This window comes from Puntigrus tetrazona, chromosome 3 (genome assembly GCF_018831695.1).
Source record: "Puntigrus tetrazona isolate hp1 chromosome 3, ASM1883169v1, whole genome shotgun sequence".
Classification (NCBI taxonomy): Eukaryota; Metazoa; Chordata; class Actinopteri; order Cypriniformes; family Cyprinidae; genus Puntigrus; species Puntigrus tetrazona.
The window spans coordinates 15,470,840-15,486,807 of record NC_056701.1 but is presented as its reverse complement, the minus strand read 5'-3'; the positions used below and the strand labels follow the sequence as shown (position 1 = coordinate 15,486,807).

General features: G+C 37.7%; 1 protein-coding gene across 4 annotated transcripts in view; it reads left to right on the top strand.

Moving 5' to 3' along the window:
* llgl1 (LLGL scribble cell polarity complex component 1) overlaps nucleotides 1-15,968 on the top strand; it is a 29,663-nt gene that overhangs the window by 5,149 nt on the left and 8,546 nt on the right. For all 4 annotated transcript variants that reach the window (XM_043233980.1, XM_043233979.1, XM_043233982.1 and 1 more), the window contains exons 3-11: nucleotides 8,986-9,067; nucleotides 9,199-9,329; nucleotides 9,438-9,581; nucleotides 12,816-12,978; nucleotides 13,288-13,423; nucleotides 14,614-14,668; nucleotides 14,754-14,908; nucleotides 15,146-15,363; nucleotides 15,876-15,943. In XM_043233980.1, the coding sequence (XP_043089915.1) occupies nucleotides 8,986-9,067; nucleotides 9,199-9,329; nucleotides 9,438-9,581; nucleotides 12,816-12,978; nucleotides 13,288-13,423; nucleotides 14,614-14,668; nucleotides 14,754-14,908; nucleotides 15,146-15,363; nucleotides 15,876-15,943 (1,152 nt within the window). The remainder of the gene's footprint in view (nucleotides 1-8,985; nucleotides 9,068-9,198; nucleotides 9,330-9,437; nucleotides 9,582-12,815; nucleotides 12,979-13,287; nucleotides 13,424-14,613; nucleotides 14,669-14,753; nucleotides 14,909-15,145; nucleotides 15,364-15,875; nucleotides 15,944-15,968) is intronic.

The window sequence follows — 15,968 nt, the reverse complement described above, 5'->3', positions numbered from 1 at the left end:
GCTCATTAACCTAATCGATCAGGTATCATTTATGCTCCTTTATTCTTCATTTATTCAATTGGCATGTGTGATCTTAGGCTGCAACAAAAAGAGGTCAAGTGTAAGGCATTTGTTGGTAATGGTTTTGTATACGCAAGGTGGAAAGAGAAAATGATGTAGTGATGTCCAAGTTGGACAGGTAAGGAAAATGAATTGTGTATACCACTCTTTAAAAGTCAATAGTAAATATACAATTTAAATTGATTTTAAATGTGCTGATCCACATCAATAGATGACAGTGCATCGTCTAACACCTCTGTAGTATCAGTGCTTAGAGTACACAAAGAACAGCTATGTTAAGAGTTAAACACTACAGAATGCATCTTTAATGCTGTAAAAAAATTACTAGTTTTTTTTATCAGTAGTTAATTGACCTTTTTGATAATGAAATTACCTGTTTAGATATCAGCGTGGTTTTGAAACCACCCCAGTGTCTGTGGTAACATGCTAAACCATGAAATTTTATCTTTATAACTCAACAACGTTTCAAAACACTTTTCAAAAGTGTGTTGAATTTTACATTACATTTTAGTCTTTTAAACCATTTTCAGTCAAAATTGTAGATTTCAAAATGCTATTGAAAATTTCTAGAAGTATTCATACAAATCCAAGTACTGTGGGAATTTATTTGAATGCATCTCTGAAGGGGAGAATGACTGTCATTCTCCCCTTCAGAGATGCATTCAAATAAATTCCCACAGTACTTGAATTTGTATGAATTGGATGCATGGCATGTTTCAGTTTGAGAGCAGTATGTTTGTTTTTTTTGGTTTTTTCTCAAGCAACAGCTGTAAAGTATTAAATGGTTAGTGTGCCAGAAGGGAATTGTTAGAGTCATGAGTTTTGAGAAATCTAATCTACGGAGGAGCAGCTTATCCTTCATCCTAATGTTAACTGACCCTTTGCAAAGACCTGCCCCCCCTAGTTACCACTGCTACATCCGAAAAGCCATAGCACTCTCATGCCACACCTCTTTCATACAGTGAGAAATACATTGCAGAGCAAAGAGGGATGTTACAACATGCAGACCGACAATAAAAAGCACATTACTTTTGGTATGAAAATTTTTGCTTTTAATTTTTTTTTTCTCTTGCCAGTTAACCAATTATTTCTTCCACTTTACTAATTATTATAGCACAAAATAAATGCAAATAAACATTAGAAGGTATCTTATTTCAGCCACAGAAAGACTACACGGTCTTCAGGGTCATGTCCACCGATGTTATTATACTTTCCTATCTGGTTTGTTTTTGGCATTTATATAATTTGGCGTTATTATTGCTCAGATCACCCATAATAAAATTCCATGTGAAGAAAGAATTAAATCCACCCTTCTTTTTTTTTTCCTTAAATAGAGACCAGTTAATAAACCCAGTCATTTGCAATGAAGACTACTGTTTTCTAACTGCTCACCCTTACCCTATGCAGCTGCTGAGGTGGGAAGTGTGAATAATGTAAACTATTAAATCTTTATGCATGCCAAATAAATGCAAGTTGCTTCCTTCACGTGTGAAACAACCCCAGGGTCATCACGACTAGCACCAAAACAGCATTAGCGGGAGAATTAATTGACTAGTCAGCAAAACCCTTACAGGGTTTTTCTGTCTCCTAATTTAACACATTTCTTTGTATTTGGTATGTACTTACATACTTGCACACACGTTAATGTCTAAAGTTGCTCTCTCGTGTTAATCATGCCCCTATGTGCTGTGACTTTTAAAGTCGAGTTTATATAATTCTTGGTAGATCTTCAGAATGTCAGTCATCTTTCCTATCATCGGTTGTCTTCTCAATCAAGCGCAGTAGCTCTGCGTAAGTGGATCTGTATGCATGAAGTCTTATCCTAGAGCGCTAGCTATCCGTTTTTTCCTCTCCCGGCGGCATTACTGCAGCTCTCTGATCTGAGCCAGGAAGTTTGCATCTATGCCACTGCAAACACTCAAACATTTGTCTGGTCTAGAGGCAAAGCCTTATCACAACTTTTAGTTTGGCAGATTGCCTCATGAAAGACTGGTGCTCTCAAGTTTCACATTCTCTCATAGGGATGTCCTCTCTTCTGATTGAACACAGCTGAGGAAACACTCCAACGCCTCTTCATAGGTTCATTCATAACTGCTCTATCTTTTGCTGGAGCCGATTCTTCCTGATGGTTTTAGGTGGTGCTGCTGAGGGAAGTTTAAATGTCCCTTAGCATATCTTTTCTCTCATGTGTCTCAGCCGAAAGGCATTAGTATTCTGTTGTGAGCCTCACAGACACACAGGGAGCTCAAAATCAGTCCCCTCCCCCCTGTAAGTGCACTTCAGTGGCCGGTAAGCAATCTATAGACCTCTGGAAACTAGCATAGTGAAGAAGATTCTGTTTTATGCTCAATGCTGCCAAACCTTTCTACTTAAAGGGCCTCCATTTATTTACAAATTGTGGCAAGTTACTGGAAAGGAAAGGGTTTGCTCCTGGCTTCTTTTCTAAGGACCTTCGCCTGACTTGGAAATAAGCAGAACAGGCTCAGGAATCTCCCTCCAGTCAGACTAATCAGTTGTGACATGAACTGAAAATGGCCATGCACCATGGGTAACACAAAGTTCATGGTTCACTCTTTGTTGCTAAAGCTACAGTTTCTAGAACCGCTTAGTAAGACAAAGTTCAGCTGGAGCTGCTGTATGTCAGACATTTCATCATTTGCATTTAATTTTTTAGAAGGAATCTCAGATTGCTATCATTCATCTCAAATCAGGTGATATTTTTAAGCGATGTTATACGAAGTTAACAAGTGACTTGGATACTGTGTTTTAGCATAAACAGTCTGGTTTTCTTCCATCATTCAATGACTCATTGAGTAGGCAACACTTTTTTTTTTTTAAGACCCCCATAATTACTTAGGTTTGTGTCTTTTAATATAGGACAACGTATGTTTACTGCATTAGACTTTGGACACAATGTCTGCTGTTTGTCACTATTCAGACCGTGAAATTGCATTATCCTTTGCTAACTAGTTGTTAGCGCTTGAGTGAGTAATTGCAGAGCATTGTTGGGAGTATGTGGAGAGGAGATGGACGGCGTAGGCCCTCTGAGTGTGTTTGGCTTATGTTGTGAGAGCAGTCTGGGGCCCTGGAAGGGAGTTCTGATTGTTACATGACTTTGACATGTTAAAACTCTTTTGTGGTAATGGAGAGGGTGGAGAGTAGCCATAGTGTGGCTAAATATTTGTTATTTGTGTTTCCTATATAAGTGTGCTTAATAGCATTGAATGTAAACTTGTGTACTTTTATTTTAAAGTGTACTTGCAGATAAGATTGTGCAAATGTAATCATTTTTATGAAATGAAAGGCAACTTCAGTGAACTTAAAGAGAATGTGCTTTCATGACCACTTTCACTTAAAGGGTTAGTTCACACAAAAATGAAAAATTGTGTCATTAATTATTCTTCCTTTGTAAGAGCTTTGTAATAACAAATTTAAATGTTTTACTATTAAAGTACCTTTTTTTTTTTTTTTTTTTTTTTTTAAATAGTTTTTTTTGCAAGTAAATTTTTAACAAATTGAGTGTATTTTAATGTTTTTTTGACTAACATACCAAAGCATGCAGAAAGTACTGTATTATAGGTTTAATTGTAATGTGTTGTTTGATATTGCATTTTTTACAAGTTTATGTTTTGCAACATCATCAGGCATACAAGCAGAAATGACAGGAAAGAATATATTTTAGTTTATAAATCCATAGCAGAATTATGTCCATAGATGCTTTTAAGTACATTCACAAGGACATTATATTTAAAATATGAAAAAAAATCGTACTGTAATCCCAATTAAATTAATAAAGAAAAATATAATAGCATTTCATATTAATTGGAATTAAAATGTTTTACACTTTAAATTGGTATCCAGTTATATTCAGTGTGTGAGAAGTTGTCTTGAGTCTTTTTGAGTAGTATTTTTAAATATTTTTCTATAAAATGAAATGTTCTCTCATCTCTAAATCTGAACTGCTCAGGTACTGGATATCCATATTATAAATTTGAAAGGAGATTTTTCTGGCTTATATTTACTAGGATCTGTTTCAGCCTACATAACTGTAAACTCTCTTCTTTGGCTATAATATTGATATTCTTGATCATATCTGATTTTTTTTTTTTTTTTTTTTTTTACTGATTTCGGCGCCTTCACTAACTTACAATTCATGTTCTTTGTGTTTTGAGAATATCAGGTTCTGTTTGAGAGTCTGCTTGATGCTTCCAATGGAAACACTAGTATTCACATGAGACATGTAGCTGAAGGAAATGAATGCAGAGTTCAGAGCTCATCTGAAAGACGTTTGAGTGAGGATCTGAAGGTCTCTCATGTTAGATTGTCAAACACAAATGTCTGCATGATGAGGACAGAATTTCCCGTGACAACGTTGTCAAATGGCTCAGGTTGAATCTTGAAAAATGGTTCACCACAAACAGGAAATCCCTTTTTTTCCCCCCATGTCAACAAACCATGCTGTGCCCTGCTCAGAGTGCAGCCATCTCGTGGTTTGTAATCTCTCCGCACCATTAGCAATGCACTGAGGTGGACGGGTTCAGAAAGGAGGGTTTAATTCTTGTTATATTGACTGTAGGGGGAGTTTTTGCGGGGGAAAAATGACAGGGCCTCTCTGTTCATGTTAATGACCCGTGGAGTAATCAGAGCTGAGTGTGAGAGAATTTTACAGATGTTTCTGCATTTCTATTTGATTCCCACACTCAGCACAGAGGCACCTTTCTGTGCTCTATGCTTGGACCTTTTTTTGGTGATGTACTATTATTTTTTTTTTTCTCTCTCTTTTGATCATCTCAGGCATTTTTTTTTTTTTATCTGTCTTCCCTTTTTCTCTGCCTATTGTGCAGGAGCATGATGTAATCCTTTAATGGAGTGGAGCTGATCAAAGGGACACATCCTACTTAACTCCCATTTTATGGACATTCTCCAATGCAGTCCAGTTCATACTTTTATATAGCTTCATCCTTTTAGAAGTTTTTTTATTGTTGTTATTATTTTACTTCTACTTTAACTCAAGTGCTACTGGATAGCGCTTGCAACACCAAGGTCAGGGATTTTCTTCGATTTGAATACAAGAACTGATAAAAGCATCAGGAAGAATGACATTACAGGACATTACAGGAAGAATGAAAACTCTATGGAAAACAAGTTTTACTCCTTAAGTGCATTTACATTTATTTATAAAATGTTATCTTACTATTATCTACTTCTATCATTTAAAAGGTCTTAAAGGTTTGGAATGACATGAGAGTGAGTAATTAATTACAGAATTTTAATTGTGGGGTGAACTAACCCTTTAATTACTCTTACTACTATCACCCTCATGTCGTTCATCTTTGTTGACATCTGTGAGCTTTCTAACCCTGCATAGACAACAGCGCACCTACCAAGTCCCAGAAAGATAGTAAGGACATTGTTAAAATAATCATGTAATGCAAACATTATTCTTGTAGCTTCTTAAAGAACCACTGATGTCACATGGACAATTTTAATAATGTCCTTACTACCTTTCTGGTTCTTGGTGTCAGTTGCTATCTATGCAGGGTCAGAAAGCTCTTGGATTTCAACAAAAACATCTTAATTTGTGTTCTGAAGGATTGGACCTGAAGATAGTAATTAAGAACAGTATTTTCATCTTTGGGTGAGCTATCTTTTTAAGTAGAAATGCATAACCCACTTTTATTCTGGTAAAGAAGTTGCCAGAAATTGTTTACATGGTCATAAATGGTTTATGTAACTTATCTGATGAACAACATTGTTGGAGATGCTAACATGACCTTTTATGTTGCCAGGTTGTTGTGTGTAATTGGCGTGAGATGTTACATGTTTCCCAGCTTTTGAACCTTTTGATTGTGTTAGCGCATATGAGCCCTTCTGCAAATAACAGTATGCCTGTTCCAGTGACATAATCGAGATGCTGCCATGGTAACCAAGGGGACTTCAGAATGGAGCAGTTCGTCTGGGGTGCCGTTTCAAGAGCCTGGTTGTGTAAGACATTATGGGCTTGATTAGGCAGCAGCTGAAGTGGCTCTCAGAGCACTGCGTGTGAGGTGGCAGGGTGACGTGCGGCAGTGCCACACAGTCTGAGCTTTTGTTCTGGACTCAGTTGAGCTGACAGTGTGTCCTGTGCTTCCCTTGCACCATGACTGCATCTCTTCTCATTAGTCTGAATCAGATGTACCTTCCCTGCCTCACGAGCACACTTGCAGAGAGAAATGGCCTGTGCTCACAATCATGATGTCCAGTCCAACCCTTTCCAAATGAATCCAAAAAAAAACAATTACTTTTGTGTCCGTTTAATGAATATGCGTGTATGGAAGTATTAATTTATTAAATATTCAAATAAAATAAGTGTTTTTCTTTTTTAAATAAATGTCAATATTAAATAAAGAAATATTTGTTAAAAAAATGTTTGAATGAGGTCTGAACCTGTTGTGGAACAAACAGTTGTCTTCTCAAATATATTCCAGATGTCAAAATAAGACTTTATTAAACAAATTAACAAAGCAGAGTAGACAGCGGCTGCATCTGATTGTTTGTCTGCGCATCCGTATTATACTTTCTTATTATAGTTGGTAGTTCTGGTTTGCCACACTTTCTTATCAGCCCAAATAGCCAATTTTAATTTTTTTAATTTTAAGTTTTACTAATGTTGGACTTTTACATTTACTCCCGAGTCTTCTGGGAAACCTCCAATGATTTGGGAACAATGTTCTTAGTGAGTATCATTTTAATGTGGCATGGGGAGCTGATGTAGGAGTTGATGCATCCATGGGCATGGTAAGTATGTCTGTGCCTTTATGATCGGAGCAGGAGCTTGGTTCGCATTGCCAGCAGTAAGTCAGACTTGTTCCCAGTGCATGTTGGATTCCGGCAGGGCTGCCCTTTGTCACCAGTCCTGTTCCTTATCTTTATGGACAGAATTTCTAGGCTGGAATGGGGTCCTGTTTGGTGACCACAGGATCTTATCTCTGCTTTTTGCGGATGATGTAGTCCTGTTTGCTGCATCAAGCCAGGACCAATAGCGTGCAATGGGGCACGTTGCAGCCCAGTGTGAAGGAGCTGGGATGAGGCGTCTCGGTGCAGTAATGCGGTTGATGTACCAGTCCATCATGTTGAAGAAGGAGGTGAGCTGCAAGGCGAAGCTCTCGTTTTACCGGTCGATCTACGTTCCTACTCTCACCTGTGGTCACAAGTTTTGGGTCACTACCAAAAGGATGAGATCCTGGATACAAGCGGCCAAAATGAGTTTCCTCTGCAGGGTGGCTGGGCACTCCCTTAGAGATAGGGTGAGGAGCTCTGAGTAGACCCACTGCTCCTCCACATCGAAAGAGGCCAGCTGAGGTGGCTCGGGCATCTGCTCCGGATGCCTCCGGATGGAGGTGTTCCAGGCATGTGCCACTGGGAGGAGGACCCGGGAAAGACCTAGGTCACACTGGAGGGACTATATCTCTTGGCTGGTCTGGGAGCACCTTAGTGTTCTCCCAGAAGAGCTGGAGGAAGAGTCTGGAGAGAGGGAAGTCTGGGCGTCCCTACTTAGACTAAACCCACAACCCAGTCCCAGCTAAGCGGAATAAAATGAATGGATGGATGGCCACTTTTACTTCTCTAGCCACTTTGTTTTAATGGTGGAATTTGGCCAGATCAGGCACCTTTATTCTGCTGCCAACAAGGTGGTCACATGGGACATACACCAAACTTGTTTACCTGTCATTTTGAAAATCATACAATAAACCCAGGTCTCCTTAAACTAAATTAAAACATTTCTGTTGAATACTTTTTTTGAAAGAACCAACATTGCCTCCCCAAAAAAACCAAACAAAATAGTGCATGAATTTTGTGGCTGCTTTTTCTTTTTGCTCTTTGGGCAAATTATAGCACTTTCTAAACACTTTGAGATTATTCAGAAAGCTAGAATATGATGGTCAGGTATGTGGCATTACATATTTACATTGTTGGGTTATATACAGCAAATTTTTGACAGTGTGGTTGATCATCTTGGTAAGAGCATACTATTAAATATGTAATATGCATGTTTGCCATTCCTGACACACTCATGTGTTTATTTAATAAATAAGATTTAAAGAGCTGCTCTCTTAAGGTCTGCTGAATTTAGTTATTAAGAGGATGTCTCTTTCTTCCTGTAGAGTTTGGATCATTTTACGTGGATTAGATTTGACCTAGATATCCACTCTTTTGTTATGAGAGTGGAAGGCTGTGTAGTTTTGTAATGAAAAGCAGACTACAATAGTCGTCCAGAAATCGTTTGAGCAACAGTCTCTTCAAGAAAAGCACGATCAGCTTTGCCAACTGCTGTTGATGTCAAACTAAAAAAAGAGAAGCCGGAGATTTCTGCTTATTCTGGAGACATTTATGATCGGATTGAGTGTGGGCCAATCCTCTTGATTTGATTTTGGTTCCTTTTTTATATTTGGTTCAGTGAGCTGTTTAATGAGCATTATATGACTGCAATTAATTCCCTCAGAGAATCATGAGTTTAAGTTATTACACAGTGTTGCTTTTAGAAATGTTCACTACTTTCACATTTAGCTTTGCAGGTCTGCGTGATATTGTGATCCACTGGAGCATGACATGGCAAAAAAAAAAAAAAAAAAATAAATATATATATATATATATATATATATATATATATATATATATATATATATATAAATACATCATATAATTGTATTCATTTCATTTCTTGTAAACTGTATCTTACTTAGTAATTGTCAGTTCCTGAATTCACATTACTTTTACAGTAAGGTCATTACTTTCTATGCACAGTGTGTATAGCAAGCATTTATAAAGTTTGCACATTGTTTGAAGAAAGTACGAATGAATATTTGATCAATTGAAAAAATAATTGATTCAATAATAGATTATGAAAGTATAGTTTGAAGCTTTTTCCCTTGACTGTGCATTAAGATATGGGGCTCCTGGGGTGGAGATGACTGGACTTCATAAAGACACTGCTGCTGTCACTCAGATACACTTTCTCTATGGACAGGTAAGACCATGCTTCAGCCATTGTAGCTTATGAGGTGTTGGTATGCGTTTTATTAAAGTCTAATTTTAAAGCTGACATTTGAACAGTTGACCATATGAAATGTGTTGTTTTTTTTGTTGTTTTTTTTATAGGGCAGGATACTTTCTTTGTTGGATGATAACACCATTCACCTATGGGAGATTGTGCAGAGAGAAAACCGATCACATTTGGTGGAGGTTCACAGCTTCAACCTTCCTGGCAGGCCAGGCATCGAGAGCACCAGGTAAACCTTTGTTCCTTATTTTGGTTGCAATTCCCCAAATTTGCTTAGCCATGACCTTTATCATCTTTTCCAAACCTGACCTGAATGTTGCTTCCTTCTCCCGTGTAGTGCGACACGTGTGACCGTCATGCTGTTGAAGCTGAGCTGTGATCTTCTTGCTCTGGGGACTGAAGGTGGCGGGGTGCACTTTCTGGAGCTGCCCAGCCTCACTTTGCTGAACAAGTCGCTGTTCCAGGATGAGATCATGCAGAGGTGAGAGCTGCTCTTCCAGTGCCCGTGTTTAGTTCATCCAGATGTTACCACTTTACTATAGCTGTCAGATTATGAAAAGGCAGGATTTTTGGGGTTTGTTAAAATGTGTAAGTGTAAAACTAAAGTCTCAGTTATATTACAGCAAAAAAGAAAAATTACACATACTACAGTAAAAAACACAGTATTGTGGAATATATTTCTATTGTTATATATTTTTTAAATGTCATTCATTCCTTTGATGGCAAAGGAATAAATATATCCAGTTCTCAATTTCAAGTGATCCTTCAAAAACTATTCAAATATGTGACCCTGGAGCACAAAAGCAGTAATAAGTAACACAGGTATATTTGTAGCAATAACCAGCAACACATTTTATGGGTCAAAATTTGTTTTTATGCAAAAAAAAAAAAGCATCATGTTCCATAAAGTTTTGTAAATACCATAAATATATCAAAATGTGAACTTCATTTGGACAACGTAAATTTTAAATGGTGGTCCATGGTCTCTTATACTGTTTGCTGCTCAAGAAACATTTCTCATTATTAAAACTGCTGCGCTACTTGATATTTATTTAATGTATATTTGATGATCTTCAAAAATTTTTTCATGATTCTTTGAATTTTGTAAACATGTACATCTTTACTTTTAATTTTAAATTTTTAACAGAATAAAAGTATTTATTAGTATAACCCTAACCCTGTCAGCAGTCACTCTAAAAAGGATTTTCTGAATGTTTCTCAGGGGACAGTGAGTATTTTTGTTTTAAACCTCTTTGACTCAGGATGTCTACACTGGACTAATAAAGATGGCCGTGCAAACAGATTCCATAGCACTTACCTCATAAAATAAGCATTTGGGGACTCCCACCCCATCTGAGAGGACTGTACATGAGCTTAGTGAAGCTGAAGCAAGTCCTTTTGTTTATTTCCTTTCCCTCCTTTGGCCTTATCCGAGCTGCTTTTGTCACACTTCTCTCATACACTTTGAACTGAGAATGAATCAAACTCCCTGATTCGCCCTTTCTTGTCCCCAGCTGTGGCTGTCTGTTACTCTGTCAGTAGGTTATATGCAGCTTGAGCTTTCCTGTCCCACTGCCAAGGCACAGACTTCACACCGGCACAGTTCAGAAAGGCCTCGATCTCTGTGATCTGATGGGATCTTTAAGCTGCTGCTAGTCAGTTGTCATTTGTAAGGATATTTATAAATATTTAATACACTGTTCGTTAAGAAGAAACCTGTTTTTCCAAATGGCTGTAATTATGTCTGCTACAAGGCAGGAAATCACACAAACTATTCATCTTGCTCTTTTAAGACGTTATTTAACTCCGAGATAAATTACAGCTTTCCCAGTGTACCCTGTTGCAGATATAGCCTGGGTGGCTAAATGTGGACTTCATTTGCTTCTGAGAGACCTTGAACTGCTCATTAACAGAGCACAATTTAGGGTAATGGGCATCCTATCTGAGCCACTGGTAATAAGTATGTGTCAGCCAGGAAACTACTGAACAAAATGCTTTTGTACCAAGTGCCAAATCTCTTGGGCCCCAGCCGAGGAGGCGTTTAAAATGGGGCATATGAGCTTTGCACACTCATCTTTGGGAATCAGCCGGATCTAGAATGCCAGAATGTAGTCTGTGGCTCAGTAGAAACATTGTGTTTTGTGGTATTGGGGTCTCTAGATTGGCATGTATACGCGTCTTATTGTATTTTAATGTCTTCAGAATACTTATAATTACAAATGGTGTGCTTGCAAGTATGAAACCGTATATGCATCCACTGGGGTACTCGATTAACTTCAATGAGAACTAGTTTGGAAAACTCTTAAAATTTTATTCTTCAGTTTTTGTAAATTAAGGGTTTTTATTTATTATTATCATTGTCGTCATCATCTTATACTAAACATCTTATACTAAATACTTTAATGTTAAGATTATTTGACATGTAAAATGATTTGATATTTTTTTATTGTATAATGATTGATATATATTGATTAATGATGTGTGGGTGTGTGTGTGTGTGTTTGTGTGTATAAATTTAATGTTAATATGAATATTATGTATAAATAAATAATATAAAATATGAATTGTATGATTGATTTAATTATATGATGGTTATGGTTGTTTTATTTTTTTGTAATTGCTCTATGTGATTTCAGTCCCTAAAATCATGAATAACTACCAAAATTAGGCAAAGATCATTTGAAAATCATAGTTCAATCCATTAGAACTTTCTAGCCTTGTTCTACACATTTTCAGTTATTTTCATTGTGTAAGATCTAAAATAGCAAGAAATTCCATTTACTTTGGCAATGTTCAACATTCTGAAGTGTTAATGCCATTTCAGTGTTTCCATACTAATTTCTGATTTTCGTCACGTACTGACTGCAGCGTGTCTTTCAAATCTGTTTTTTTGTTTCTTCAATTTTCTTGTAAAACCCTTCAGTTGTTTGTGTCAAATTTTGTTTGTTGTGGCTGTTCTCATCTGAAGCCAAGCCTCCAGACGACTACTCCAGTCCTCATTTTCCATGCTTCTTCCTCTTTTCCTCTTTCCCTTCATGGCTGCATCTCATCCCAACTCTGTGGGTGTACCATGCACATTCCAGCTCTTGAATCCATGCCACAGCCACAGAGGAATCCCGGACTGTGGCTTTTGATTGCTCATCATTTGTCTGGCTTTCAAACTGAATTTAAGCATGTCAGCGTCTGATAATGTTGTCAAATTCTGCTGTTACTTTTGCATTGAAACCACTGATACTTTTTTTTTTTATTTGCTTGTTTTTGACTTTGTTTATTGAATATTCTTTCCATTCACCCCATTAGACTCTACAAACATGAATCAAGAGTAATTGTTACCAAATGTTCAATACATTGTTCTCAAAGCTTGGAGCGTGGTTTATTCATCGCTCATTGAACCCTGAGACCTGCACATTTTTCCATGCAAAATGCTTTTCCACACAAGCCTGTGTTTGATTCGGTTGAGGAAAAAAAAGTGCTGAGTGAAGTTTTGCAGTAAGGGTTTTCTGTACTTCAGTAGCGCTCTGTGTTTAGGGAGTCAAGTAGCGTGTACTCGGATTTGGGGTTTTCAGCAAATAGAAGTGCAGTTGAGCAGTTCTACAAAGAGAATAATCTTCCCAGTGTTCCTCTGTGCAGCGTAGTGCTTGGTTTTGTTATCTGTCTGTTGGTTTCCTCAAATAAAAGTTTGCTATTTGTCATGTCATTCACATGCCTTTTTCAGTGTTCCAGAGGAGTACAAGTGTGGAAAATCATTGGGGCCCGTGGAGTCCCTGCAGGAACATCCTCAAGACCCTGATAAAATCCTCATTGGTTACAGCAGAGGTCTGGTTGTACTCTGGGACCTCAACAGTCGGCATGTAGACAACCTCTTCCTGGGAAAACAGGTGGGTGTTTTTGATGTCTCTCAAATGGTTTTCAACACGCTTTGGAGTTGTAGTTTAAACGCATTGAATTGAAATAGAAACATAGACATCAGTGTTTTAAAGTCTCTGTAAATGGCAAATATCGCACTGTAGACTTTCAAAGTGATCAGGTCAAGAGGTCTGTTCACGATTCATAAAAACTCTGTCTTTAAATCATCAGTGCTTGAAGTTAAGATGTCCAGATGGTTTAACTCAAACCTTTTGACTTCCTTTCATCGTCTTTGGTCTTTCTTTGACTCTGTGCATTGTGTGGGACTGTCACTCTTGCAGCAGCTGGAGAGTTTGGTCTGGGAACGGTCCGGGAACAGCTTTGTTAGTTCCCATAGTGATGGAGGATACATGGTGTGGGCTGTCAGCAGCAGCCTTCCCTGCACTCATGACCCCATCTCATCCACCATACCATATGGTGAGCCGAAACGCATGCCAATTACACACCCTTCCCTTTTTTTTGTTTCTCACACGCAGATTGTTTGTTACCAGTAAGTTTATTTTTACATAAGCAATTGCAATGGTGAAGTTACATTTTCCATCTGTCTGTCCAAGTGTACACTGTCGATCAAAAGTTTAGATTAGTCAGATTAGGTTTTTTTTTTTAATTCATCAAAAGTGACAGTAGACAGTAGGCAGATAAATGCTGCTATTTTGAACTTTATACTTCGATGAATCCTATTTTAAAAAAAAAAAAAAAAAAAAAAGAAAAGAGTATTACATTCTTTGGCTGAGATACAGCTATTTGAAAATCTGGAATCTGAGGGTGAAAAAAAAATCAAAATATTGAGAAAATCACCTTTAACGTTGTCCAATTAAAGTTCTTAGCAATGCATATAACTTATCAGAAATTAAGTTCTGATATATCTATGATAGGAAATTATCTTCTTTAAAAATATCTTCATGAAACTCTTTTTATTTAATATCCGAATGATTTTTGGCATGAAAAAATTATAACATATACCATGAATTTTTGGCTATTGCTACAAATATACCTTTGCTACTTTAGGACTAGTTTTGTGATCCAGGGTCATATTTCACAATATTAATGTACTTGATCAAATAAATGGAGCAGTGGCGAGTAGAAGACATCTTGATAAATGTAAATGACTGAAATTGTACTAGACCTGGACCATGCAACTGCAGCTTGGCTTTGTCCAACATGCAGACTAAAGTGTTTGTTTAAATAAGACTCTGACTAGAATCAGACATTTAACATGCATGTAAAAGCACTTTGTGTTTTTAATGGAGGTGTAGTAATTGCAGTAGCCAGAAGCTCATTGACAACTGGTCATGCTGTAATGTTTGCTTAACCTACACAATGCCAGGAAATGTTGTTCTATACCAAAGCTTCAAGTCCGTTCAACTTTTGTAATAGGCCATTAAAATCCTTCTCCAGACCCATTAAAGGGATCGTAAACCTCAAATGCCCCCTTCACTATTAGCTGATGGTTTGTTGACACAAACCGCTTGGGGGATCCACAGATATTTTCCAATTTTTACCATGTCCTCTGCCAAGATTTTATGTCGTTTTGGTGGTTTCTCTTAAAAGTCTGTCTTTCTTGGTTTGTCTTTCTGTTTTCCTCATTTTGGTGTTCTTCATCTCAGGCCCCTTTCCCTGCAAAGCCGTGAACAAGATCCTGTGGAGAACAACAAAATCCGGGTGCGTGCTGTAAAGTGTGAGAAATGAAATCCCATAATCTCATGTTTGAGTTCTCTCAGGAGGGTGTCTTCTGTTGTGTCTGTAGAGCTCCTCTAGTGCTGTTCAGTGGCGGGATGCCCAGAGCCAGCTATGGAGACCGACACTGCTTGACCATCCTCCAGGACAGCAGCCACGTCACCCTTGATTTCACCTCGCGTGTCATAGACTTCTTCACCATTCACTGCACAGACAAAGATAAGGGTGAGTAGGCCACCCATGTTTACCACAGTATGTACATCATACCGCCCAGCACTAGTAATAGGCAATTACTATTAAGCCAGCACCATTGTACCCTTGAATGGGGCACTTGGAGTTGGTTTGCTTCTGCGGAGCTATTCTTGTCATAAGTGTCCTATAAATCACCGATGATACATGCATAAGCTAAATGTTTATTTTTAATTCCTGTTCATGGACTCGTGTTATTCTTGTGCCTCACAGAATTTGATGAGCCGTCAGCGCTTGTGGTTCTTTTGGAAGAGGAGCTAGTAGTGATCGATCTTCAGATGGCTGGCTGGCCCACTGTCCCTGCTCCCTATCTGGCTCCTCTGCACTCCTCTGCCATCACCTGTTCATGTCACATCTCAAATGTGCCTCCCAAACTATGGGATAGAGTGATCAGTGCGGGCCAGCAGCAGAGTCCTCTGCAGAACTATGAGGTGGGTCAATTAAAACCCCAAAATTAGCGCTCTTTCCCCACATGTCCTCTGTTTGAAATTTGGCAGAATGAATTTCAAATCGACTTGCAAATTCTGGAGAATGTGTAAAATAATGTGTTGACATTTTCCATAATTGACATGAAGTTGGCTTCCGTGTTTTTACATATGTATCGTTTTTCTTTCACTTCAGCAGAAAACTAAATATTTGCACTTAGTATAACATCTGTTATGTGTATAACATTAACGTCATAAAACAAACGCCACCCTTCATTTTTCTTTTCACTGCTATATAAATGAATTGATTTAATACGGCATGCTCATACTGTATTTTTAGATTTAATAGCTTAGTCTTTTCTGAAATGGATTTTATTTTATAACCACCAATAAAACACAAACCAGCATCAAAGTTCTTATTTAATGTTATTTCATTAGAAAATTTAAGGTTTGCCAGATGTTTTTTTTGTTAAAGTGGCCGCCCTGAGTGTTTGTTTTTTTTTTTTTGTGTTTGACAGAACTGGCCAATATGTGGAGGGAAAAACTTAGCACCTGATCCCAAGCAGAAGGAACTGCTTTTAACTGGGTGAGATTTTCTTTTCTATTTTCAT